The 27,678-nt window shown below is 34.8% G+C and overlaps 3 protein-coding genes across 6 annotated transcripts; 2 read left to right on the top strand and 1 right to left on the bottom strand.

The window, feature by feature from the left end:
- Positions 1-3,317: 3,317 nt before the first annotated feature.
- On the top strand, positions 3,318-23,625 carry LOC112126944 (MKRN2 opposite strand protein). Of its 2 annotated transcripts, none has more exons than XM_024227008.1 (5): positions 3,318-3,450; positions 22,734-22,874; positions 22,930-23,007; positions 23,066-23,275; positions 23,328-23,625. In XM_024227008.1, the coding sequence occupies exons 2-5, from the start codon at positions 22,747-22,749 to the stop codon at positions 23,536-23,538; spliced, it is 627 nt and encodes a 208-aa protein (XP_024082776.1). In that variant the 5' UTR covers positions 3,318-3,450; positions 22,734-22,746; the 3' UTR covers positions 23,539-23,625. The 2 variants fall into 2 exon arrangements, with proteins under 2 accessions (XP_024082776.1, XP_024082777.1); XM_024227009.1 differs by lacking the exon at positions 3,318-3,450 and adding an exon at positions 16,698-16,830.
- On the bottom strand, positions 3,486-26,365 carry LOC106665640 (protein eyes shut). Of its 3 annotated transcripts, XM_024227005.1 has the most exons (24): positions 25,041-26,365; positions 15,344-15,510; positions 15,133-15,281; positions 14,957-15,070; positions 14,770-14,886; positions 14,584-14,697; positions 14,348-14,516; positions 13,314-14,262; positions 12,827-13,140; positions 12,542-12,761; positions 12,116-12,267; positions 11,924-12,060; positions 11,620-11,865; positions 11,374-11,556; positions 11,076-11,304; positions 10,852-11,015; positions 10,569-10,787; positions 10,122-10,234; positions 4,953-5,028; positions 4,645-4,886; positions 4,433-4,571; positions 4,181-4,368; positions 3,857-4,091; positions 3,486-3,792 (listed from the first exon to the last, which is right to left on the bottom strand). In XM_024227005.1, the coding sequence occupies exons 2-24, from the start codon at positions 15,460-15,462 to the stop codon at positions 3,620-3,622; spliced, it is 4,761 nt and encodes a 1,586-aa protein (XP_024082773.1). In that variant the 5' UTR covers positions 15,463-15,510; positions 25,041-26,365; the 3' UTR covers positions 3,486-3,619. The 3 variants fall into 3 exon arrangements, with proteins under 3 accessions (XP_024082773.1, XP_024082771.1, XP_024082772.1); XM_024227003.1 differs by lacking the exon at positions 25,041-26,365 and having other exon boundaries at positions 15,133-15,293; positions 15,344-15,568; XM_024227004.1 differs by lacking the exon at positions 25,041-26,365 and having other exon boundaries at positions 15,344-15,568.
- Positions 6,775-9,357, top strand: LOC106665641 (merlin). The gene has a single exon (XM_014392211.2). It carries the CDS (start codon positions 7,342-7,344, stop codon positions 9,136-9,138), a length of 1,797 nt encoding a protein of 598 aa, XP_014247697.1. The 5' UTR covers positions 6,775-7,341; the 3' UTR covers positions 9,139-9,357.
- Positions 26,366-27,678: the final 1,313 nt, after the last annotated feature.

Genomic DNA, 27,678 nt, shown 5'->3' with positions numbered 1-27,678 from the left:
AGGAGTTCTATTCTACTATTTTTAGACTGAAGACAAATCATAGCCTGTGGGGTAGCTACAAGAAGAGAACAGCTCCCGATGTTCAAGTGTCCAAGCGAGATGATGATTTGTCGTCTTTCTACTTGATGACTTTCCAGTAGTAGAGAACCTGATGCGGGATGTCTACAGATGGTTATTCTCAAGCTTATTCCCCACCCTTACACTATGGACCGTTTGGAGTTGACTACATATCAAGGAAATGAAGGTCCCGTCGTGCGGCAAGAGCAATAAATCATCGTTTCAAGCCGTCGTACATCTTTTTGAGATCATCTTCAGGGCCTGGGATTTACAAACATTGTTTACATTTAACAAATACATGTAGGATGTGGAAAAAAGTGAATTTATTCAATGCAAAATATATTTTTTTTTTATTCAATCAAAATATTTCTACTCACTCAAAGTGTTTGTCTTCTGTGTAATTGTGTCATTCTTGCGTGTCGTGTTGAGAGTGCCAGTGAGATATTGCTGTTTTATGTTTATATACATTGGATTTTGAAGTGGTGGGGAAGGAAGTCAGGATAGAAAAGACATTTTGTATAAGGCGTCGGCTTCTTTGAGGTGAAAAGAGCCGACAAATGGAAAAAACGTTGGTAATGGTTCAGCCAGATTATCCTTTCAGGATTATATAGAAAGGGATAAATGGGAAAAAGAAAGCTAAATTGTTGAAAAATTAGAGTATGTGAAAATGTTTGATGTGTGGAATGTGATGTGATGATGTATATATTGAATTTGATTAATGATATTGGCGTAGCTGCGACTGAGTTTACATGTATCTGTTCTGTAATTGATGCTGTGTTTATCTCTGTTGATATAAACCATTTCTAAAAAATTACGTTTATGTTTGTTTTGTTCTGTGTGTAATATTTTTGGATTGTTGAAGTCGAAATTGTGTTTGTGTTCAAAATAGTGGGTAGCGAGTGCTGAAGGATTTTGCTTGGGTTTTTTGCAATCATAGATATGTTGCTTTACTCTATTGTCGAGATATTGGGATCTAAGTTCAGTTCATTTGAACAAGAAAAAGGCGCAAATGTTTTCCATTTTACAATGCATGTAAGTCGTGCGGGTTTAGTCTATAGAAATGTGATGGTGACGATTTTTTTTCCACCAGCCTAAACTTCCAATAACTTGTAATTTATCTCTTTTGTGTTTTCAAAGAGTTGCGTGGTTGTTAATTTCTTTTTTCAATCCAGTTTCTTTTGCCATGACAAGTTTAATTTATTGTAAGATAGTATTTCGAGCCTTCTAATTAGCCTAATTTTCTGGAGGGCGGGATGAAATATGAAAACAAGGAATCAGTTGTAAAAAATTTCATTTTCATTTTTGTTATCCTTATTTTTTCCATTGTGAATAGTTTTATTAATTAATATTGTTAAGCCATTTATTGTTGATGATAAATTTTACCACCTTTCAAAAATAAATGGCCTAACAGTAATGAATTAATAAATTGAAAAATCTTATGATCAAAAGACCCTGTGAATCTACTAATGAAAATAAGATATTGTCCTTCTCAATGGATATAGGATAATGAATAAATATGGGAGAGTGCGAAGTGAGATGTGCTCCCCCCCGTGAGGGTTCGCAACAGCAGAGGTCATATAAACCCTCAAGGTGCCGGTGTTTTTGAAATAAAAGCCCATTTGTAAGTATGTCGGGTTTGAACCCGGGAACTTTGCCTTACAGTGATGAGCGCCGTGTCAACGCTTAAACCGTTAAACCATTGTGGCCACCAACCATTAGGAGATCTTACTAATAATATTTTAAAAACTATATAAAATTTATACACTAAAATCCCATACCACCACCACTCTTTTGCTAATCTTACTAATCACCAAATGAATAGAAATAGTAATGTTTTAGGAGTTTACTGGCTCCTTTTGAAACTATAATATTTCTGATTCTGGGACAGATCTGACCTATGTGCCATATCGCATACACCTGACTTATAGTCTTATACCACCTTTTCCCTACATCTCTTACCACAACGTCACTACGGTGGGGGAGCCAATCATGTACATGTCGCTCCTGATGTGACAGTACACAATTAACATTTTTGTCTCTGTAAAGAGATAGGTTTTTGCAAATTTGTGATAGTTGCAGAAGATACAACCAACACAAACAATATTAATTAATCAGAAAGCTGATAATTGATTGAAATACTTTTTATTTTAAACAGAGAACACACACAAATCAATTTTTAGTTGTATACAATGTACAATGGCAATTGCTGTCTGCCATCAATCGAAAGCAATTTTAAAAAATTAAAAAAACAAAAAAAAAAAAAAAAAAAACGAAGTTTAGGATTAATATTAAATCAGGCACATGGTCATAAACTGAACTTACTCAGTAAAAATTGTTTTGAGTGATTTACTATTTTTTGTTGTTTCCATTTTAGTTTTCTTCCCATATGGATTGGTAAGGTTTTGTTCCTTTAGCGCTTAATCATTCGTCTACTGTGCTAATCTCTGCTAAAAGATTTCATGCAAGTTGACCAAGTTGATTATGTCTAGAAGAGACAGAAACGACAAAACATATCCTATACAATACCCTCATATCCAGAAAAAGACTGGGGTACCTGGGAAAACTATTCTTGAACTGTGTATCTTAAATCTTCTAAAAAATCCATTAGCCCATTAGCAGATCAGCATAATAGACAAAAGTTTAGGTGCTAAAAGGAGAAACCTATACTTCTTCAAATTGTGGTGAAAAAACACTTCTAATGGCAAGGAATAATCTGACGATTTATGGATGAATAAATGATCCATTTCATCTGTCAGATACGTTTCATCATTTCTCCATTGTCAGTAATTGTCTGTATGCTATTTTGTCAACCATATTGTTTTATAAGATAGTAAATGAGACTGATCCAAGGAAAGGCATTGCAGACTTTAACAAAATATTTTATACTTTTACCCTTTTCTTCTATTACATAGAATTACAATTTGATCTTTAAAAAAACACAAAAAATGAATTGTAGCTGATTTATATTATAATAAAAATGATGATTTTTGATCTTTTTTGATTTTTTATGATCTTATGAATCACTTGCACAAATTTTATACTTATGATTGTGGTGCTCATAGTTGTAAAGTCATGGTGCTCATAGATTTATTCATGAGTTTGAACTGACAAATGACAAAGTGATTTGATACATGAATTGATGATCCACATTTCTAATATAAAACTTGCTATGGATAATTTTATTAATTTTATAGCACACCATGGTCTTCTGACATCATGACATCATTATAACCCTATTGTTACCTACCAGAAATATCTACCTGTTGATCCCCATGACTTCTGTCAGTTGCTCCCTTCACTGTGTTTTTGTTTTCAATAACAAAATGCTGAGGAAAGTTGGTTCATGTTTTTTTAAGGAGTTTGAATGAGAATTTTGTTGGAAAGCCTGATATGGTGAGTTGATAAATAAAAATAATAAGTCTATCCTAAAAGGTTTTATTTTCTTTAAGAAATTCAATAAAAACTATTTACTTTGAAAGCATTGTTAAAAATTTCACTAGCACAATATTGCACAATGTAGAAAAAAACAAAATACTGCATGTAAAAACATAAACGATTAAAATCATGGGAATAGGTACATCATGTCGCAACTTCTTAAGTTTTCACCTTCGTACTTTGAAAAATCTACAATAGAAAAATTGTCATTCCAAGCCAACTCTTTTATACAACCGCTAAATCTTATGTTAAAACTTCCGTTGGTTTCCTCGATGACTTTGCGTTCTCCAGGAAATCCACCTGAAAAACAAAAATTAAATGTTCATTTATAATGTCATCCAGGACAAAAATGACTGGTTCCAACCTAGATAGAAAATTCCATCAGTGAGAATTGTCATGTTGGATTTGTATGAATGAATAATTGTCCTGTCAACCCAGAAATTCAGATCTTTTTCATTGCAACGGATAATAAGATTGTGCCAAGCGCCGTCTGCCATTATTGAGCCTGGAAGAAGTACTTCGTTTCTGTCAATATGAGATTTTCCCCATACAACTTTTATTAAACCTCTCTCAAGACCAAGACCTAAATAATTACTTCCCTAGATAAACAATTAAAAACATAATTAATTCTATTAAAAATTAATTTGTTGTTACTGCTGTTAATTTTTTTTATAATTTTTTTTTTTACCTTGGTTGTCCAAAGAAGCATACCATCATATTGAGCTGAAGAAAAATTAACGTAGATGTATGTTATATTTTGATCAACTCTTTTATCAAATGGACTGCCCATTTCTCCTTCCCGTTTTGAAAGGCCGTGTATGGAGTCTACGATTAAATAACTGTTTCCACTAAAATGTGGCGCAGTGTAGTCAACACCTGTCATAGTTCAAAATAATATAATTAAACAAAATAAAATTCATACTTTGCTAAGTAAATTTACCTATGTTACAAAATGGTCCACTCCAACCTGGTGGACAGTGACATTGGCTTTTCTTCCCTTGTTTTTCACATCTTCCCCTATTCTCACAGCCTACCTCAGCACATGAAACTTGGTTTTCACACCTAAAACCATTGTATTGCTAAAAAAAAATTAAAGAACATTATTTTTAAATTATGGCTTTTAATATAGGTTTGATTATTTAAAAAATATACTTGAAGACATGTGCACATCGGTTTGTTGTCAGGTGTGAGCCAGCAACTGCCTCCATTCATGCATACATCCCCACCACAAGCTGTACCATCGCAATCTTTTATATTTCTTGCAGTAATTATGTGGTGGTTGTCGAGAGTTACTGATCTCCAGTTGATCCACAACTTTCTAACGCAACCGGAAAGGGAGACCGGCAAGCCAGCCATAGCTCCACTAGGGAGTTTTGACAGATCTGGTACACCACCTTAAATAATATAAAAGTTAGTAGTTTTTATAGAAACATTGTTTAAGCAGATGAAATGTAAATTACCGATGTAAAGCGGAGAGTGGGAAGGAAGAAGTATTTCACCAGGGAGTAGAGTACCCGCATTTACTGAGCCTTCAACCTGCAATTTTGTATTGTTAAAATTAAATATCATTATAAAAATAAGTAAATCAGTAAGAATTTTTTTTAATCTACTGTACATACAATAACATTGAAAATACTACAATACTGTTTGGGATCATTAAGAGCTAATGATTTATCTCATTTAATTAATAGCTTGTAGCTAGATCATTCCTAATCACCCTGGTCTCTTTTCTTAGTTGTTTCATCTTTTTGTCATCTTCAGTGGTTTGTTTGTGTGATATGTTGTAACAAACTGAGTAGCTATTAGGTGTGTCGGTGGCCACAATGGTTAAGGCTTTAACATGGTGCTCATCACTGTAAGGTAAAGATCCCGGGTTCGAATCTAGCGGCCCTGCATTCGAACTCAACATACTTACACATGGGCTTTTTTTTTAAACATCAACACCCTGAGGGTTGATAGGACCTCTGCTGTTGCGAACCCTCGTTATTAAGTATAGCACATATTAAAGGGCACAACTGATAGATGATAGTAGATAGGCTAATACTATTATTAAATAACCAAAAACAAACATTAATAATTGAGGATAATCAAATTACATATTACCAGCAGATCTGACCGCAGTAGTTTATAAAATTGATGCATAGTCTATGAATATTAATATAAAATATATTATTTTACTCTACTCATATTTAAGGCTCATACTCATAGTAAAACACAACTGTGCTAAGATTTAGTCTGTCTGTTTTTTTGTTTTTTTAAATTTTATGACTGCTTTTGGACAATACTAGCCAAAGAATGTTCTATCTCGTTAGTGTTTCCTCAATAATTTATTATTAATATTAAGCATTACACTCCTTGTGAATAATTAAAAGTTGTTAACTTACTGCGCAATATTTATTAATGCATATTTTCAGATAGAGTTTTAATCCTCTTCAAACAGAAAAATATTTATTTATTTTTTAAGTCAGTGTCTTAATATTTACGATCTCTCTATTTGAATATCTCAAACCCTTGAATTTGATGAAATGTATAAATTTAAAAACTTCTACTACCTTACCTACGGATGACATCGCGATTCCTCTTCTTACATTGTGGCCCTATCCTTGTAGCAAAAGCAGCTCAAGAACACCTAGAGGACGTACCTGCCTACCATATACAGTAGGCTGTGAAGTTCAGCCAATCCATCCAACATTCAAACATACAATGCTTTTAACATCCCATTCCTGACAGATATGATCTGAACACAACTTCCCCTCAAGCACTCCTTCCATCAATACACTAACTCAAGCCCTCTCTTCAAGGTCCCACCCTAACAATCCTCCATCCTGCTTAAGAAGACAATAGCCCTATGACTTCCTACTACAACAGTAAATCAATAAACCAACAATCCTAAATACTGAAAGTGCCAGTAAGCAGGCTCCTCCCTTGGTCTGACAGGTTCCTGCCAGATCTGTATTTTAATGTTTCGTTATATTGTTAAATATATAAATTCTTTATAGAAAGCAATAAAATATTAATAATAATAGTAATAATAGAAACTACTTATAATTGTACTCATAGACATTTAGTCTCCAATACTTTGTGGAATAGCACTCACCAACTCAATATTCTCAACTTATAATGACAATAATACTTATCAAACAATTTTTGAAATATTATTTATTTATTTAAAAACAGGATTTTGAACAAAAACAGAAACAAATCCGTTAAAAAAGGCAATTTCATAATTTATTATATAGCAAACTCTTTTATATAATTTTATTACCTTGCTTCCCCCCCCCAAAAAAAAAGCGTAAACCTGAAAGTCGTTTTATTTAAAGACCATAATGAACCATGACCATGAAATACAAACTAAACATGTTAATGACTTTTATGATAAATTGTTAAAACGTATTTGTATAAGATAATTGTCAGCAATCATTGTACTCTATTTATCCTCCGTTTGAATAAAAAATAAAATGAAAACAACATTTTATGTAACAATTATGAAAAGAACGGTTGACTCGAAAATATAAATAGTCTTCATATCAACAAATATATTTATAACAAAAGTATAAATAGTTTATTAGTGATGTCACGTGAGAATCGAGTGAAGTTGAAGTTTATCCAACACGATATTTTTTACAGTACTTCTCATTTCTCAGCAATGATTGGTGGTACAACTGAGCAGTGCACGGGCGACTGATCGATTAATGGATATTCGAGTTTAAACTCGAGTTACTTTCTATGTATGACTAAACCCATGAGTTGTTTTTTGTTCAGTAATTTGTTTATATTCGTCCACTATTCGTTTTAAATTATCATAACTCCATTAATAACTATTATGTTTTTTAATTTTAAAAGAAGAATATGCCACAGTTCATCAGGAAGAAATCGAGGAAATCCTTTCCAGTGAAGGTTTGCACTTTGGACGCGGAATTGGAGTTTTCCTTGGAATGGAGAGCTACAGGAAGGGATTTGTTCGATCTAGTCTGTCGTACGATAGGCCTGAGGGAGACCTGGTACTTTGGATTGCAGTACGAGGACTCGAAAGGGTTCATCTCGTGGCTCAAATTGGATAAGAAAGTCCAGGACCAGGTAGTCTCTCAGCAGCCGACGACACCGTTTATGTTCCTTGCTAAGTTCTACCCGGAGGATGTGGCTGACGAACTCGTCCAAGAGGTGACACAGCATTTATTTTTCCTTCAAGTGAAACAAGCCATACTGTCTATGGACATTTACTGCCCTCCAGAAGCGTCAGTCTTGCTCGCCTCTTATGCAGTTCAAGCCAAGTATGAAGATTATGATGAGTCTACTTACAAGCCTGGAATGCTCGCAAGCGAAGACTTGTTGCCGCAGAGGGTCATAGATCAATACCAAATGACACCGGAAATGTGGGAAGACAGGATTAAAATTTGGTACGCTGATCACAAAGGGATGTCGAGAGATGAAGCCGAAATGGAATATTTGAAGATCGCTCAAGATCTTGAGATGTACGGTGTTAATTATTTTCCTATAACGAACAAAAAAAACACAGAACTCTGGCTCGGTGTAACTGCCTTAGGTTTAAATATGTACAGTAAAGATAATAAATTGACTCCTAAAGCGAACTTTCCTTGGTCAGAAATTAGACATGTTAGCTTCGATGACAAAAAATTTGTAATCAAACCGGTCGAGAAGTCAGCTAGTAACTGCGTGTTTTTCTCAAGGAAAGTGAGAATGAATAAATTGATACTAGATCTTTGCATCGGTAATCATGATTTGTTTATGAGACGCCGGAAACCCGATACAATGGAAGTTCAACAGATGAAGACACAGGCCAAAGAAGAAAAATCGAGGAGACAGATTGAACGGAACAAATTAGCGAGAGAAAAACAACTAAGGGAGACTGCAGAGAGAGAGAAATCTGCTCTTGAGCAACGGCTGCTGCAATACCAAGAGGAGATCAGATTGGCTAACGAAGCCCTTAGGAGATCAGAGGAGACAGCAGAATTGTTGGCAGAAAAATCGAGGGTGGCCGAAGAAGAGGCCATGCTCCTTGGTCAAAAGGCTAATGAAGCTGAGCAGGAGCTAGCAAGAATGCGGCTCACAGCAATGAAAACTGAAGAAGAAAAAATGAGTTTAGAGAAGAAAACTAGAGAAGCAGAACAGTTAACTGCTCGGCTTGTAGATGAATCTGAAAGAAGGGCTTTCGAAGCAAACAGGCTTAAAGATGAACTTTTAAAAGCAAGACTTGCAGAAAAAGAGGCAAAAGAAAAGCTTTTGGAATTTCTTTCTCGAAACACATACATAAGTACAAGTATGAATTCCTTGTACAATCCTGGTCCTGTTTTAGAAGTCAAGCCTCTCCCACTTGTTGAAAATGAAACAACATTGAGTACAACAGATCTAACATCATACGAATTAGCACCAGAAGGTGATATGGTACAATTGTCTTTAGAAATAGAAAAGGAGAGGGTCGATTATTTAGAAAAAAGCAAACACCTGCAAAATCAACTCAGGGATTTGAAATCAGAAATTGAAGTACTTAAGATAGAGGAGAAACAATGTGAACTAGACTTACTTCACGATGAACAAGTTAGATTAGGTGAAACAAAGTATTCTACATTAAGAAAAGTAAGATCAGGCTCCACTAAAGCAAGGGTAGCCTTTTTTGAAGATTTATAGTGTGAAAAAATATATACAAAGACTGGTTATTAAATTGTAATTGTTTTAAAAAACATATTTATAATGGAATGAATTTTAATTAATTATGCCCTTATTAATAAGCATATTGTCCATTAAACCTGACAATGTTAAAGCCTTAAAATGTGATATTCAATTATTAAAATGTAAATACTTAAATCAACCTTTAATTTTGTATGTAATAAAAAATATGTGCCTTTTAACTAGATAATATTCTGCTTTCATACTCCTACCCCCAAAGTAAATAGTGAAATGTGGTGAGGTCTGCGGTGTGATAAATAAGTAGATTTATATGATCCTGTCTCGTCCTAGTCTACCTCTCATTTTTGGTTTTATGTCCAAGAATACATTCCTGCATTTCGCCATCTTCAGTCTTATTTTGTCAGCCATGTCCTTTTATAAGTAATAATCATACTATATACACTATAGTACACTAGTATATATTACAATATTTCACCCCTCTAAATATTGTAAAGGGCAATACAGAAACAGGTGTGAAAATATCAAAATGATAAAATATGTCTTGTTTAAAACCAGTGAAATAGACTACCCAGGCAGGCATATTAATTGATCTATGTCCTTCAGTGGTCACTCCTGAGTGACAGTGGTGCAATGAAGCATACTTTTTTCTTTTGTTTTAAAGGTTTTACAATATTAGCCAGACACGTAATTCAGAGAATGCGGTATTCGTGGGGGGAGGGTGTTGTGATTTTTTCAAAAGGGGCCTAGGGAGACTGTGGGAATTGAACCCAAAACAGGGGTTCTACTAGCCGAGAGTCATCACGCTGACCACTCAGCTACCATGGTCCGCCGCCCTAAAGCAATAATTATGGAAGTTGTTAAATTCTTTTGGATTTTCATAGAAAAAATATTTCCTATCATTCACTTGCAGTTGGCTCTTATTGTTAAATACTCATGGTTTAATAGTATAATTGTGAGGAAAGTAAACCTGAGTTTAGACTAACCCAAAGGAAGATACGCCTCCCATATCTACCAGCTCGTACTCTGGTCCACTGGCCCAAAGCAATAACTTGTCCACTTCTCACGATTAATATCTCTCCATTTCTTCGTTGGCCACCTAGAACAAATTGAAATTATGGAAAAAAATGTATAAATAAATTGTGATTTCTTCTCATCGTCTGAGTGTGACAAAATCTATACTTCAGCCGTTTTGTGATCAGAAATGAGATTCGAGTTCTGCTCATTGCTCTAATTTTTTTCAATTCAGTGGTACTTTCTATAAGAAATAAATCAAATAATAAATTAAATTTATTATTCAATTCCATTTATTATAACTATTTTACATAATAAACAGCTGAATGTTTTTATTGGCTAATTGAATGTTTCAAAACTGTTGGTTACTTTATTTCTCAGCAAGCGTAAATGTGTGGATATTCTGTAAGATACTGTACCAATTGGTTGCAGTCTTAGTTCTAAAACTCCACCATGTAGAGAAAGAGAAATAAATGAAGTCGAAGGTCCTTGTGACTGAGAGGAAAACAAAATAATTCCATGAGAAGCAATAGGTCTTATTTCGATATCTATACAGGTTTCTATTAAATCTAAAGATGCTGGGGCGATGCTCAGATATGATCTGTGACCAGAAAATCCAACATCTGATAAAGATTCGTCTGAAAAATTGTAATATTTTTTATTAAAAACAAAAAAGTGTTAATTATCATTAAAAAATTGTACCATTTTGACAAAATTTCCCCGATCTTCCTAAAGGGCAATCACATTCATATCCCATAGATAGTGGAACACAAGTAGACCCTTCAGAGCAATTATGCCTTGAAGAATCACAAGGATTATAACGAATTGCACACCCTGCTCCAAACCATCCCTCTTGACACAAGCACCTGCATAGAAGCATAATTGACAAAGATGAACAGAAATTATAAGAAAAATTGACAACCTACGTGTATGTTGCTCCATGATCCATGCACGCTCCATGATGAAGGCAAGTAGAATTGTTACAATGTTTTGTTGAACATTGGCCAACATTTCTTCCAACTGCATCCCTTGTTCTTTGAATCATAAGTCTTACTTTCCCAGCCCGAAGTTCGACATCAAACAGACATCCAGAAAACCCTGTATGCAATGGTAGATCATGAGGCAGTCCACTGAAATTTTGACTTTCATGACCACCTGTGAACATAAAAAAAAAGAAATGAAATCTTTAAACATCAATTTTTGTATTCAAGGTTTTTTTTGTACCAATATAAATTACTGGTTTAGTATTTAGTTGGGAAAGCCATCCTGGAGATGTACCAGTAACATTAGGCATATTGTCCACCTGAAGCCAACCGATTTGTCCAGATCTGCCTAGCTTTACAGTATGTATCTGTTTCCTCTGATTTGAATCTAATACAGCCTGAGGAGTAAATATTCTTCTTGGACCTTGAGCAGAGGTTAATCTTATGACTGAATTTCATTACAAACTTAAATATAGAACAAAGATACCTGAACCGAGGTTCCAAGTCAAAACAACATATCCTTTTATTAAACTAACTGCTAAATGATCTGAACTGGAATCATGTGGATGTCCTTGGCCAATAAAAACCATTAATGATATCTGCTCTAATGAAGATGGTATGAATCGAAAATGTAGTTCAAAACTGTGATGAATTGGACCTGGCAGTGGATAAGCCGTGTAAGATGAAAGACCACTGATAGAAGATGAGAAATATGGATGACCTATTTCAAGATCTGCAAATTATTTACTATTATTTTTAACCACTTGGAGCACAGGGTAAAAACACGTCACCTTGGTCGCAGAACATCCCATGTTTTCCCAATGGGCATAGACAAATAAATCCACTCCCCGGATATGGAATACAACTTCCACCATATTTGCAGGGATTGTTCAAACATACAGATTTTTCACACATATTGCCAAAATAACTATAATACAAAACATGATTAATATGTTAACATTTTAATTATCGCTTGTACTTACCCAGATGGACATAAACAATTCCATTTTTGCCCAATTTCTATACAAGTCGCACTGTTCTGGCAAGGGTTCGATAAGCAAGCCAGCGATTCACATTCACTAACTTCTAAACCATCGAGTGCTTGAGAGTACAAGTCACGGCTTATATCATTAACCTGAAATAAAATATAAATAATAAATATAATAAAATTGTAAAACAATTTCCTGAACAATAGTTTTGGAAGTTAGTGGAACTGGCACTGGGTCCGTCTGTACGCGCAGGTTTTGATGTTACTCAAGTGCGTTTCGGCTTTGTGCCACTTCAGTGAAGATAATCAGAAATTATCAAATTATAAATTGCTTGAGATTATTATATTTAATATTAGATATTAGAATATATAGATAGAAATATTATTTTTTTACACATATTAGACAATTATTTGAACTTACACTTAATGAATGCATACAGGCTGTTATTCCCTGTTTTATAGGCAAGTCCACTTGGTGTATTATCAGAGAAGGAATTCCTCCAAAATAAAGAACTCCTGACAGCATGTGAAGATATTTTGGAAAAGATACTTCTTGTTTACCGCTCATTGAGAGCGTCCCGTTTAAAAGCACAGTTCCATTGCAATGATTATAAATCCCACCCTTTTCATAAAGGTGTAATCTAGAGGAAAAAAACTGGTTCATCACTGGTTATATATAATTGTAATTCAAACATTTATAACTTACAACAAAGCTAGTTCTATTTCAAAACCTGTATTAATCGAATATTTAAGCTCACTGAACAACATCGTTTGGATTCCGCAAGAAAACTGAAATCTTAAGTAGCCCCCTTGAAGGTATAACGTCATGTAAACTGAGGACGACATGTGAGCATACATAATGATCCCATCATTGGCCAGCGTTCGAATTTTAAATGATATTCTAGTGTGCGTATAATTTCCAAAAGAATGCAAAAGATAGGATCGGCCTTTGAAAGCGGCAACTTTGATACCTTCTGCTTCATCACAAAACTTTCCCTTCCAGCCAAATGCACAATGGCACTGAAAATTTTTAAATTAAAATGACAGACAATAAAATAATTTATTTGTACACAATAGATTACTGTTAGATATACGATTCATTTAAATTTAATTTAAAATTCCTAAGAAATTACATACATTTAATTGATTAAATACATAAATTTAATTGAACATTTACATTTATTTGAAATTACCTTTGAACCTTGTGTATAATTAGTGCAAGTCCCTCCATTTTGACATACAAATTTGGAACAATCATTCATTGATTCTGTTGTGTATGTTGGCTCGTAAGAATATCCTGTTTCAATGGGAAAGCTTATTTCCTTAGATGTGTAATAATCCGTAGAGAAACTACTTTGTGTGGTCCATTGTAGTTCTGGGAATTCTGTTTCATCAGATTTACTGCTTACACTAGTTGTTAGAAAGTCATGAATTGTAGTAAAGAAAGTAATCCCTGATTCAATTATTGTAGTATCTGTAGATTTTAATGTAGTGATTTTTGAGTCCCTGGATGAGCCACTTTTCATCGGTGTAATGGTTTTATCTGTTGTCAAAGTGCTTTCAGTAAATGTTGGCACTTGGTGATCAAAAGTTACACTAAACTTATCATTTGATAGAGTTGGTATATTTGGCATAGTTGGTATATTTGTTATATTTGGTATAGTTGTTATAGTTTGGCTACCATTTTGATAATAATCAGTTAAACTTACTCCTGAACTAGTACTAATTTCAAATGGACTATTTGTAAATCCTGAACTAAATTTTGAAAAATCTTGGGTATATGATGTTTCTTTCCCTGTGACTGTTGTTGTTTCAGTTGTTATATAATTCTTGTCAGTTTCATCAGTCTGCCCGGGTGAAGAAAAATCTATTGGCACATAAGATGTAAGCTCAGTTCTTAGTGTACTTTCTATACCAATACTAGAATTAGTACTATAAAAATTTGGGAAGGAAGTTACATAAGAAGTCTTTATTCCATTTTGTACTGATTCTGTAGTACTAGGTACCACAGTATAGAAATAGTTGCAATTTAGTTTGCCAGCTTCATTGTACTGACATTCACAAAACCGTCCTGTGAAATTTTCTGTACAAGAACATGTATAACTGTCGACTCCATCAATACAACTCCCACCATTTAAACACCTGCGACATGAACATAATAAAAAACATACAAGTTTTACGTTGAACTTCATCATCTTTAAATACACTATAACTCAGGCAAACTAACCCAGGCCCTTTTTGACACTCGTCGTACTTAAATTGGCATCTGTCACCATGAAAGTCAGGAACGCAATAACAAACACTAGTTCTACCTTCAACTACACAGAGTGCATCATTTTCACAGGTGTTTGTTGTACACAATTCAACTTGGGTCTCACAATTTGAGCCTGTATATCCTACATTTAAGGGAAATATATATTATTAGTATATACAATTAAATTTTATATAATTTCATTAATTTACCATAAGGACATGCACACACGTACATTGCATGCATGTCAATACAAACACCTCCATTTTCACAAGGAGAAGATGAACATTCATCCACAGGAAGATCACACAATCTACTAGTCCATCCTTGAAACCAAACTCACTTATTTTCTCCATCTCATATAATTTTAAAAGAATTATTAGTGATTTTAAATTAACCTGGGAGACATCGGCATGAAAATGTTATTCCTGGTCCTTCAATACATGCGCCTCCATTTGCACAACGAGTTTCATCTGTTGTGTTGCAGACTGCCATGTCCATTTCACAATTGTATCCTAACATGGATATTCAAAAGTTATTAAAAAAAAAGATGCAAAAAAAAGAATAATAATAATAATAAAATACCTGAATAGCCAGGCTGGCACTGACAATTATATCCATTTGCAACATCGAGACAAGTTCCATTGTTCAGACAAGGATTTGAGCCACACTCGTTTATATTTTCATCACACGTTTCCCCTGATAAATATTACAGAATGTGCTTAAGTTGTATTGAAGATAATAGTTTATAGGATAATTACCAACAAACCCATCTGGGCATGAACAGTTAAAAAAAGCTATCCCGTCATGACAAGTGCCTCCATTCTGGCAAGGAGAACTCCAGCACTCATCCCAGTTCGTTTGGCAGTTTATCCCGGTATACCCATCAATACAGTAACATGTATATGAACTAGTAACGAAACTAAAGCAGGTTATACGTATACTTCACTTATAAACATGATTTATCATTACCCATTCACTGCATCCATACAAATCCCATAAACGCATGGGTTCGTTATACAAGCCAGACTAGCTGAACACCTTACAGTGAGGCTGGTGAAAAACGCCACCCAAAGGTATGTGAACATCATTCTCCTTAAGATTCAGCCTCATCTTCAAACATTTCACCCTGATCTCTCCTGAATTGTTAAACATTAAGACTAAAAAAAGTCCATTAATCATGCAACTTTTGCTCTGACACACATACACACACATTCTCTCTCTTTCTCTCTCTCTCTCTCTCTCTCTCTCTCTCTCTCTCTATCTTTCTTTCTTTCTTTCTTTCTTTCTTTCTTTCTTTCTTTCTCTCGCTCTCTATCTATCAATCTATCTCAGTAAAGATTTGTATTTTATTTGTGTTGAAAGTCTGTTAGAAGATGGTAATGTCAATAGCGTCTGACAGTGATTTGATCAAAACTATTGTCAACCTTTCGTCTACTCGGTTAAGTAAAAAAATTTCTTAAATTCAGTTTTGTTCTAAAATTTTGGTCGACTTAATAAACAAATGCGACCAATTTTGACTTTGGATTAGACACTTTGTGAAAAATATACTTCGGTCTTCACGAAAACAACGGAAATATACTGTTGTTTCTACTTTACTAATAATATCTCTAGCTAAACCAAACGGACAGTTTGACTTTAGAAAATGTGTAACCTATAATAAATTAATTGTAAAATGTTGTAATAAGATCACTCAGTTAAATACTGTTAATACGCGTTTCGGCTTTCGACATCTTGAGCGTCTGTGCGTTATTTTGTGAGTAGTCTTTTTTTTGTATGTTTGTGGTGGATAGATGAAGGCAACAAGAATAGGCAGACCAGGGTGATCATGCACTATTAAATTACTAAAAATTCATCCTCTGGCAATCTTAATGAATATTTCATAAAATAATAAAATTACTATTTTTTAGCACAATAGCAGCAGTAAAAAAATAATTATATGTTAATCAGAGTCTGTATCATATTTGTATTTAATAAGTTGGTCAACGTGTTTTATCAAAATAAGCATAGAACTAAGGAAACAGATTTTTAACCATTTTCATTCAGATTAAAGGAAAGACCTTTTATTATAATGCGAAATTCGATTTATATTACAGTAAATTGAATTTCCTTAATTGACGCCCAAATACAAATAAGGTGTGGTCAACCATTCCAACGGACCGAAACGAAATTACTTTTCGACTTTATAAAGTGAAACGTTTTGTCCTTTTCCGGCTTTGTACACCTAGTTCAACATTGGAGGGGCACTTAATGTAGTAGGACCCGATAAAAATGGTAAACAATGCCAGTAGAGCACAGGATATCCCTTCCAGTTACGTGACAACTGGCACAAAACACAAATATCCTTGCTAGAATCAGTTTTGCGTACATCCACATTGCAGTTGGACTGATTTAGAATTGTTACTTTGCTTGTATTGAGTACCAGCTTTGAATTTTTTCTCTTTTATAATCTATAAACGGTAAGTTGACATAAGTTTCTCATATCTTTGGTCCTTAAGGAAAATGGCCATTTTGGAAGCTACTGGAGTTTTGTATGACCTTTACGTTTTTTACACATTTCCAAAAAATTCAAATTGTCCTTATTGATCGATTGCATATATTAAAATTAATTAAACACATTTTATTTGAAATCTATAATTATATATAGTTAAAGATCTTTAATTTAGTTAAGGCTCTTTTTTTTATTTGAAAACCAATCGCATTTAGCTCAATATTTAAGCAAATTTATTCAAATTAATCTTGGATCTTGGAATTAGTACAGATAATAGTGCAGACTAAACAGAAAAGAAGAAAACTGGCTAATTTAAATCCTTATTTTGAATATTGTTCGTTCTGGTGGACTATACATGCAAATCTATACCTAATTCTTGTATTCGCATTGCAGTAAGACTTTTTTCAAGTTAGTGGGCTTTATTGATCAATGAGGTAATTACGATTTGTTAATAGAGAATATAGTATAGTAGTAGTAGTCTGTAAGTTCCAGGTTTGAATTTAAATTTTTCTGACAGAACAACAAGAAAAATAAGTTTAGGTACTCTTAATTCTAGGTGAAGTCCACTGTCAGGCGTTTTAATTCACTTTTGGCAGCCCTTAGTAATAATTATGTAAGTCGGCTTAGGGGTCACCTTATTTTCTATTAGTTCAAGTATTCAAAAGAAATTTACCAATAGCTAAAAGATAATCTGAATTTTTTATATTAAGACAAATTGAAATCTATTTTAGTTTTATTAATTAAGGGCTACTCGACCCTCAGTATATAAAACCGTGTTGTACCATCTATTTCTAAACAGCACTATAAAAATAAAATTTTGGATATTTACATGATGATTTTAAATGCTGATATTTATTTTTTGAATGTTATAAAGTTGTAAATTTCTCTATCTCGCGTTATCTTCAGGGTTGAAATACTTCCGTGATGCCTTTGGAATTTCGATGGCTTAAAGAACATGCGATTCTGAAAGTAAAAAAAACTCCCCTTGTCTAAAGACAACGCTGACAAGACTGCATTTAAGGCAACTATTACCCTTTCGACCACAACATGCATGATCGTTCCCTTGTTTTTTTAACTGGTTTTATTACGAATTGTATCAACCCGGCCACTCCTCCCACGCATTTGCTTCCTTACAACGGGGTCGTTATTGAGATAATGGCCTTATTTACTATGTTATGATGATTAATGACCAAAATAGTAGTAGTATATTTATTTTTGTGAGATTCCTTGTTGAGGGGTGACGAACTTGTAGTCTGATCCTGGTCTGCTTATTCAACCCCTTTCAACATTTCATATAATGCGTAAAAGGGACACAAACGAGAAACATGCACAGGCTAGTCATTTAATCCTCGTTGGTTTTCGTCTGTCGGAAGCGTTTTAACATTCGCCTTCTTAAGTTTATATTTTTTCTGTTTCTTTCAAACAACCAAACTACGTATTTAAATTTGTTTACTTTAATAAGAGATTAATTATTTATTATATATAATTAATTGAAATAATTAAATAGGTCACTTATGATCTCTAAACATATATGGATTGATATTTATTATAATTAATTTAGGTTTTTAGTTGAGATGAAAAAAAGTTAATGGCACGAGCGGGATTCGAACCCACGATCTTCGGCTAGATACGCCGAGGTCACGATAGCTCAAGTGGTAGAACAGCGGCGTATCTGGCAGAAGGTCGTGGGTTCGAATCCCGCTCGTGCCATTAACTTTTTTTCATCTCTACTAAAAACCTTAATTAATTTTAATGTATTAATTGGTCAAGCGGACCACGAAATTAGTGAATTTAATATTTATTATATATTTTTAGATAGCTTATATACGATACAGGTTTACAACTAATTACATTTTTCCCTTCCAGTTTAGGTAATTAATTGTACAATTTGTCATAAACAGACCTAAAAGTCACAGAGAATATTTCTTTTAACTCTGGCTTGATGACCAAAGATTTTAAACATCGAAATATGGCTTGTATGAATTGAATTCGTAGAAAGCATAAATTTAAGATGTTTTAAATTAACGCTAAAAAGACTGACATTGCCGCTCTAAACTTCAGTTATGACCGGTTATTTGAAAGAAAAAAATCGATCATCTTATTTTCACACTATTTATACTCTTTCAAGTTTAAATTTTATTCACTCGACATATTATTTAAAGAACTGAATATTACTCAGATTTTATTGATTGTTTAAGAGTTACATATCAGTTGTTTGATTAATACAAATTATAGGATTTTATTGCGAATCTTAACCATTTTTCCATGACTTACGATTAAAAAACAGTTGTATATGTACAGCGCCAATGTTAATACTAAATGAACTTTCTTCTTTGAAGAAAGTTCATTTAGTAGTTCTTTAGTTATTTATTAGTTCTTTGAAGATATTTAGCAGGAAATTAAGTTTTGGAAAGTTTGGGCAGAGTTGATGCCGATCGTTAAGAACCGGAAGTAGAAAGGATTGTTTTTTCACAATTGATTTTCATGCTTATCTGCCGATTGATTCAGTCGTTAAGAGTCTAAGAAGAAAACCGGTTACCTTAGTAAATAAGGTAAATAAGTAAATAAAAGGCTCTGCCCCAAAGATGACTTCCTATGTTTTACCAGTATCGCTTTAAAATTTGAATTTCCTGTATTTTTCTACTAGAATGCCGGCAGCGAATTGACGTTTTCTAAGTTTGCTTTTATGTTACAAAAAAAAATTCCTGGGTAACTATTGACAGTACATAACACGTATGGAGGAATTACTACATTTTATAATATATATATATGTATGTATATTTTTTTTTATATAAAATGAAAATCCAGAGTGAAAAAAACCTTACCTTTGGCACGGGCAGTCGACTACTGGACGTTTGTTGAAGGGGGCATGTTGCTACAGCAACTCATAAACAACAATGAATACTTTGCATGACTAAAAGCACTCAACTAGAGTAAACCCTTCTACGATGTAAGCCACCCATCCTTCTTTCGTTTTTACAATGTAATGACAAACTATTTGTCTATCGCAAAATGGGCAAAAATAGAATCTTTCGCCCATACCCATACGTCAAACTGAAACTTATATTCATAATTTGGCCGTGAAATAACTCTGGTATAAATTGAAATATTAAATTTGGTAATAGTAAGAAAGTAAGTAAAGTAATGGTAAGACAAAAACAAACCGGACATTTGTATTTTGTTTTATTTTTCCGGCATAACAAGTATAAAGATGAGTTAATTGGTTTTGTAAATTTTTTTCTTTGTTGAAAATAAATTTGAGTAAAAAATTAATTGTTCATTTTTTCTTAAAATCAGGGCCCGGACAGATGCTTTGGCCAATGGATATATACCTAGTGTCCGTTAATTATCTCAAGTCCATGGTGCGCCGAGCTCTATCATCCACAATGATACTCATAGGTTTAGAACTCGATCGACTAGATAAGTCACTACAGGACCTTCATTTCCTTGATATGTAGTCAACTCCAAACGGTCCATAGTGTAAGTATGAATAAGTGTGAGAATAGCCGTCTATGTACGTCCCGCATCAGGTTCTCTACTACTGCCAGTAGGAGAAGCATTGAGTAGAAAGGCGATTATTAGCAAATCAGCATCTCGCTTTGACACTTGAACAACGGGGGCTGTTCTCTTCACAGATGAGTGCCGGTTTGGTTTAAGGCAATCAGATGATGGGACCGTATGTGGAGAAGAAGTGGAGAACGCTGATTCATGTTCCAGCGTAAGTCACAGCCTTTTCAAAGACCGTCAGTTATGGTATGGGGTGGAATCACGTCCATCCCCGTACCGAATTGATTATCATACATAATGGATCTTTGACCGCATTAAGTTATATTGAAGAAGTAATTCTGGAGCCTGGTCCCATTCGCTCCATTTATTGGAGACAACTTCTTCATGTTAACGCATGATAATGCTTGATCGTATGAGCTGTCAACTATCGTTTGGAAGATTATCGCAATGTATCGGATCTATGTATAACACAGAAATGTGTTACAGTTCTTGGCGATGGTGGGACTGAGTCGGTCTTAAAGGAAATTTGAGATCGCCAGTAAAAAAACTTAAATACATATGTCAATCTGTGGACATGTTTATACAGATTGGTTTTCCCAGATGGTGACCTTAAAATAGGTTAAAAGTTTGGCATTAGCCACTGAATTTGCTTCCTTGACGGAGCCTTGATCCAGTGTTCGTTATCCAAGTTTTCTTACATCGATTTGAAAATTATTTAATTATTTATTTTTTATTTGTGTAACACTTTTCTATTTCACAAATATTCGGTTTATGCCAGTTTACTGTGATAGAATCAACCATATGCTGATTTTATTTCCGAGTGAAATATTGGATGAGGTCAGCGAAGTGAGTCAGAATCGTATCGGCATTTCGCCACTTTCAGTTGAATGTTATTTTGTCAGTTATGTCTTATCATATGTTTAGTTTATTCTCCACGTTGTTCTAACGCAGGAGAAAAAACTAACTTTTGACATTGCTGGACCGGAATATGCAGATTAGGATGATCTGGGACGATCAAATGGCGGATTTTTATTTATTGCTAATCCCAAGCTGCGCTTAAGTAAATTTGATAACATCGTAGAAGACAAAATAAAGCATAATGAAAAAAGGCTACTTATGACAAAAAAATGACACTCAGGAGGAGGCTTCAGTCGTGGGGGAGGATTATTTGGAGAGGTGCGGGATGAAAAGTTTCTTACATGTGAATTTGTGTGACAACAGGATAATTGTTTCTGAAATTCCTTGCAGCGTGTTTTCGAGGGCATATTGGATATTAAGGTCCTTGTGAACATAGAAAGAAGCATTAACGATAGTTCGAAAGATGTTGAAGGATTGGATAGGCAATTTGTAACGTTCAGTAGAACTCTAAAGTTCGATGCCGTATGTCCAATAATATTAATGAATCGTTTATTTAGTGGAGACAGTTTTAATCATTTAGTACGTACTATGGAAGAAGATGGGAGCAGTGGTATTCTCCGAAGGGTGAAGGTGACATGTTCACTTTTTTGTATGTTTACGTCATCTACCACCGCTTAAACAACTGCTCAAGAGATGTGACATGAGTTTGCAGGTTTCTGGTTGAGATGACTTCATGTGAGGAAAGGATGGTCAGAAATGATCATCCACATAGGTAGTAAGGATCGTTTCAGAAAAGGTAGGAATGTTTGTGGTACATTCTTTCTAGAGGATGGGTCCTAAGATGTGGATACCTTGTGGTCCTCCTACATCTGTGGGAGAGCCGGCAGATAGAGAGAGGCCATTGATGACTTAAAGTATCTGCGGGTTAAGTAGGATTTTAGGATCAGGTAGTAGTTAAAAGGGAGAAGTTTCTTTTTCTTCCAGAGCAGCCCCAAGTGATATAACCAATCGAAGGCTTGCTTTACATCTAGTATTCACACCGGAGCGCACTCCTTCTTCTCAAGAGCAGTAGCAATGGTGTTTCCAACGCGATGGCACTGTTGAGTAGATCTGGAGAACGTCTGAGCCCAAACTGTTTACAAAAATGAAGGATGGGGAGTATGTGTTTTGGCAGGAGTTGTTTTTCTAGGATTTTGCTCATTAGAGGCAATAGAGTAATTGGACGTATTGCTGACCTGCTATTCTCAAACGGTCGAATTAATCAACGGTTTTATTGTACTTTTATCAAAACGACACGACTGACAAAATAGCATACAGACCAACCACTGACATCGACAGAAATGCACAATAGTGTCTAGAGACCCAAAACAGTGAGGATACGCAAATTAATATGAAAAAGTTCATCACCTTGCACACCTTACCAACATCTTTCATACCACTGAGCAGAATTTATGCTATGCTTGAAATCATCAAATACATTAATTTACTTAGATTCTTTTCTTTCAGAGTTATTCAAAAAATGAATCAAGATCCTGGGATACTGTGTTTCAATCATTGCGGCTTTAGAGTTTTCTGCAAAGAGATACCACGTTATTGTCCCGTTTGCAGATGTGACATTAGCCAGAGTCAGAATCTTCTTCCATTCAGGTAAACAAATGGTATAAGAATTAATAGTAACTAATTAATTGCTGTAATTACTTAGGGTTCCATATCCTTTCATGAGAGCCGGCCAGTACCCTTGCGCAGTTGTTATAAGGCCTACAAATGGGAATTTCCTCAAGTAAGTGCAAGAATTTTGTAATACCATTCAATTATAAAGATCCTTTGTTGTTGATTAGCGATTATCGACCTCCGATGGATCTGCATATCGGTGTGACAACTTCCAAAGGAAAAGTTTTAGAATATGACAGCGAAGGTCTGCACAGCGACCGTTCATTCGCTTGGAACCAGTGCATGGTCGTATTCCAAGCGATTGAAGAAGATTACATCGCCAAATGGGACAAAATGTTGAACGAAGTCGCTGGGCATGACTGTTGGACCTCTCAAAGGTAAAATAAATCTCAATATTTTACGCTTAAAATTACCACTAGGTGTTTTTAGGTACAACGAAGAGACTTTCAATTGTTATACCTTCGTGTTGGCCTTCTTAAGATGTCTTTCTATAGAAACTATAAGCGAGTTTGCAAGGAGTAAAACCAAATTTTGCGAATATTACGTTTTGCCACTGACGAGAAACGCATGCAAGTACATAACGCTATACAGACGGGTCAAAGACAGCGGCTATTTTGTTAGCAGGTCGCAGAATATGTAAGCAATGGGATTTTTCTCAATTTTATTTATTTATTGTTTTTATCACATATCGTTTGTAGAGTCATTACAATAAAATGATATTTGCAAAGCTTGTTTTTATTACACAAAAATAATCAAACAAATCCAAGTGAGCACACAAATGTGCTGTCTTGTCGAAATGTTTAGATGTGAGAAATTGAAAGCAGTGAGAAGGAATAAAGAATATACTGTTAAGCAAACACCTTATTTCAAAACAAAGATCAAAGTAAACTAGGATTTGCTTTTATAATTTGTTTTATTTTTTTTATTTTACTTTTTTATTTTTTTATTTTTTGTACCTTGTCAATAACACCACAGATGTTTAATTATGCTAATTTGTAGCATCTGTTTACGTACAGTCTTAACATTAAACACAGTTATAAACACGTTAATAATATAAGAGAAGGGTGCTGTCAAAATGTACACATAGTGCCGAAACTGAACACAAAACCCAAAAAGTAAAAAGAAAACACAATGGCTCATTTCACGACAAGAAATATTAGGCCTTCGAGGCTTCACATATTCGATAAAAATCAGTGTTTACTCAGGAATATGTCTAAGAAAACTGGAAGCAGCGGCTTAGAAAGTAAAATCAACTCCCCGAACAAAGCCATCTACCACAAGTATTACGAGAAAATCGTCGAACTTGCGAAGAAAGTGCCCAAAGAAATAATGGAACTGAGAAACTCGGTGAAAGAAAAACTGCAAATAGAGGATGCCGTCCAACAACAGTCCGCATCGCAGTTAAAACCTCAGCAATCATACCCTCAGCGCCCGACGACAGTTGCACAGGCGAAGAACCGTTCCGGCGTTGTTCCAAGGGGAAAGAACAGAAGATACTAAGTTGACAAAATGCTTAATATTATGTAGTAAAAAATATAATAAGAGATGCCAGGTAGTGTACGCTGCAAACTTTCTATAAATAAATTTTCTTGAGCACAATGAAGTACACATTTGCATTCTTACAGTTGAAATTAATTACAATGTATTTTTTATTTTAACATCGTTACTGCCATATGATTGTAGTTTAAACTAGATTTATAATAAAACTCAAGCAAACATTAAATGTTATTTAAAGCGTTGTGCGGTTAGACATTCTGCTAGTAGGAGTATAACACCTTCGTGTAACAACGAGTCAAAGAAAATATATTTATTCAAGTTGTCCACGTTGTCTTTATCTTTAAAAAAAGCCTATGGTAAAAGATATTTATAGCATTCAAGAAATTGGAGAGTTCAATAAATAAAGATGTATGATCATTGATGAAGTGTATTTAATGGCTAATTAGGTTGCCCGTAGCGTTAATCAATAATTCAATTTTATCCTTCTTGGTTATGATATCGTGAACTCTAATATTCTTCATCAACTTCCCAAAAAAGCAATAGTATTTATTTCAACTCTATACAATGATGTCCTTAGAACCACCTACTTTCTTCTCCTTTGGAAGTTCTCCCTACACGTATGGTACCTAAGCCTAAAAAACTCACCTTGTCTCATCATATCGTCCTATTTAGCCTTCTCCCTATCCTCGGCTAAGTACTTGAAAAGCTTCTTCTTCATCGCTTAAACACCATCATCGAACCCATAAATATTATGCCTAAACACCAATTCGGATTCCGCGGCTACCACTCGACTATTCAGAAGCCCACCGAGTTGACACCATCGCCACCTACCTCGAGCTCAAGCAAGCACTGCCCTGGTGTTTTCCTTGACGTATCCCTGGCCTTTGATCGTATAAGGCACGAGCACGAGGGCTTGTTGCGGAAGCTAAAGGGCATCCGTCTATTTACATGCTACTCCTCAAATCCTTCCTACAAACCGATACTTCCAAAAAAATCCAAGGTACCTCTTCCTCTTATATTTTTTCCATTTTAGCCGGCGTCCCAAAGGAAAGCACACTTGCTCCCTTACTTTACTCCTTCTTTACTGCTGATCTCCCATTAACCTTCACATACGCCGATGACACGGCAATCTTCTAGCCAAACATAGATCCTGTTACTTCTTTCCGCAATCTCCAATCCCATCTTCATACGCTTGAACTCTGGCTTCGACAGTGGGGAACCAACGTAAACAATCAAAACTCTAAATACATAGTTTTCACTCTTATCATAAAACTCTCCCACCTGTCTAATTTATACGGCACTCCAGTTCTTCCCCTATTCCAGCGAATAGTATACGATATTTGGACTTTACTTGGACAAAAGACATCCACACACCCGATTAAAACGAATGGACTGTAACCTTAGATTTAAAATGTTGAAGGACTACTTGACAAAAGATCTAAACTGACATTACTTAACAAAACACTATTATACACTACCCTAATCGGCACTCTCTACAATCCAAAATCTTCGCACAATAGTTGCTTCACCTATCTACTAATCCACTAATACCAATCATACTATCCACTCCGATCTTAAAATACCATACGTCCCAAACCTGGCCCAGCCCCGCTACAATAAATTTCACTATCCTATCGTGACAACCAGTTAATTCATAATCTGTCCAACCCTTTTAGAAGGGGCCGTGGTAGCCGAGTGGTTAAGGCGTCAGACTCTCGGCTAGTAGATTCCGCGGTCGTGGGTTCGATCCCCACCGTCGCCTCTGAACTTCTTACTTCTTGAACTTCTTCAACTTCAATGATGATATATAGGTTCTTCAGTTGAATTTATTGGAACTTACATTCACCAGCGGTTCCTTTCTAAAACGTAATAAAAACTCATTTTTAGAAAGATTGATAATTGGGGATGTAAGTGGGTCGTCCTTTCCTTTAGAATAATGTTCAGAGAGAAAGTCGTGGTGAAAATGCAGCGATCCACCGTTAATTCCAAAAGCCGGAGATTATATCCATGACGGCAATGCATTTGGTGGGATTGGAAGAGGGTGCTTTATTATGAGCTCCTTCCACCCAACCAAATCGTTAATTCACAAACTGGAGTCATTTAGGTAAATAATTAATCAAAAACGACATTGGATTATGACAAGGGGATTGATTGTTTTCCACAAGTATAGCCCCGCGAGTCTTGCACTTAGCTTGGGTATGACCTCGACGCAACCTCTTTTCACTAATTCCGGGCTCTGCCTAACTCTACTAATTGGAAGTTATACATCACCTGAAGACTGCAGAAAGCACACCGAGGAGTTAATTCATAGTTCAAAACCTGAGTTCTGAGAGAAAGGAATTACCCACTTACTGTATTGGAACAAAATGGTTCATACATTGTTGATTATTAAATTTGTGTTGAATATTGACCTGAAATTTTCATTAAATTATCCATCAAAAAGCGCTACAGTCGTATTTTACGCCCCCGAAAGAAACGCCTTTCCTCTGGCAACAAAATTTGAAAATATGCGGGCCAAGTTTTAATTAACAGTAGAACTATTTTCCCAGTCATATTTTTCATTATTGACTTATTTAAACTGTTGTTTAAAACAAATCGCTATTTAAATATTGATATTGCAAACTTTGAGACAAATTTCAGAAACGTCTTTTACCGACAAAAAAGAGAAAATAAGAGGACCAGGATTAAATTAACAACAGTATAAACTTTCGATATTTAAATTTTTGATATATTGACATCTCACATTATAATAGTTATTTATTTCTAGTTAGATGGAGCCTATCTTGTAGAAGGCCAATTGCGGAAACCATTTTTTACCGACAAAAGCAGCGAAAATAGGCGGACCACGATTAATTAGATTAACTACAATCAAGCTTTCGCTATTTAAATATCATACATATTAATGTATAATAATAAATAATAATAAATGTTTCAGAGACGGATTTCTTGATAACAATTAATGAAATATTTGAAGAAGGAATTTCAACTCACGGGCTCTTTCCTATTGAAAAATACACGTGATGATTTATTATGATTCCAGTCAAGCTTGTTATTAGCATAGGCTTGACTTAAGACACAAGTACTCATAAAGAAGCATAAAGAGAATGAGCCACGAATTTGGAGACATCATATTATTTACAAAATGTTAAATAGTCAAGCAGAAATAATTGTGTGAATAATAATAATAATCGAGGCAATTTACCCGCGCGGTCGGTTCCGGTAAAGATCGGCAACATGGGAGTTCCTCAAGGGAGCATACTGGCCCCGCTCTTGTTTCTCTTTT

Source organism: Cimex lectularius, unplaced genomic scaffold (genome assembly GCF_000648675.2).
Source record: "Cimex lectularius strain Harlan isolate CLEC.00 unplaced genomic scaffold, Clec_2.1 scaffold104, whole genome shotgun sequence".
Lineage (NCBI taxonomy): Eukaryota > Metazoa > Arthropoda > Insecta > Hemiptera > Cimicidae > Cimex > Cimex lectularius.
The sequence above is the reverse complement of the archived record's forward strand: the minus strand, read 5'-3'. Positions and strand labels throughout refer to the sequence as shown.

Excerpts from the sequence above, each read along its gene's own strand:
- LOC106665640 (XM_024227003.1), bottom strand. The coding sequence starts at position 15,462 with ATGATGTTCACATACCTTTGGGTGGCGTTTTTCACCAGCCTCACTGTA. Across the intron at positions 11,866-11,923 it reads TGGGATGTTCTGCGACCAAG|ATCTTGAAATAGGTCATCCA; the intron begins GTGACGTGTTTT and ends AATAATTTGCAG. Across the intron at positions 10,788-10,851 it reads GGGGAAATTTTGTCAAAATG|ACGAATCTTTATCAGATGTT; the intron begins GTACAATTTTTT and ends ACAATTTTTCAG.
- LOC112126944 (XM_024227008.1), top strand. The coding sequence starts at position 22,747 with ATGAATCAAGATCCTGGGATACTGTGTTTCAATCATTGCGGCTTTAGA. Across the intron at positions 23,008-23,065 it reads ACAAATGGGAATTTCCTCAA|CGATTATCGACCTCCGATGG; the intron begins GTAAGTGCAAGA and ends GTTGTTGATTAG. Across the intron at positions 23,276-23,327 it reads GACTGTTGGACCTCTCAAAG|GTACAACGAAGAGACTTTCA; the intron begins GTAAAATAAATC and ends AGGTGTTTTTAG.
- LOC106665641 (XM_014392211.2), top strand. The coding sequence starts at position 7,342 with ATGCCACAGTTCATCAGGAAGAAATCGAGGAAATCCTTTCCAGTGAAG.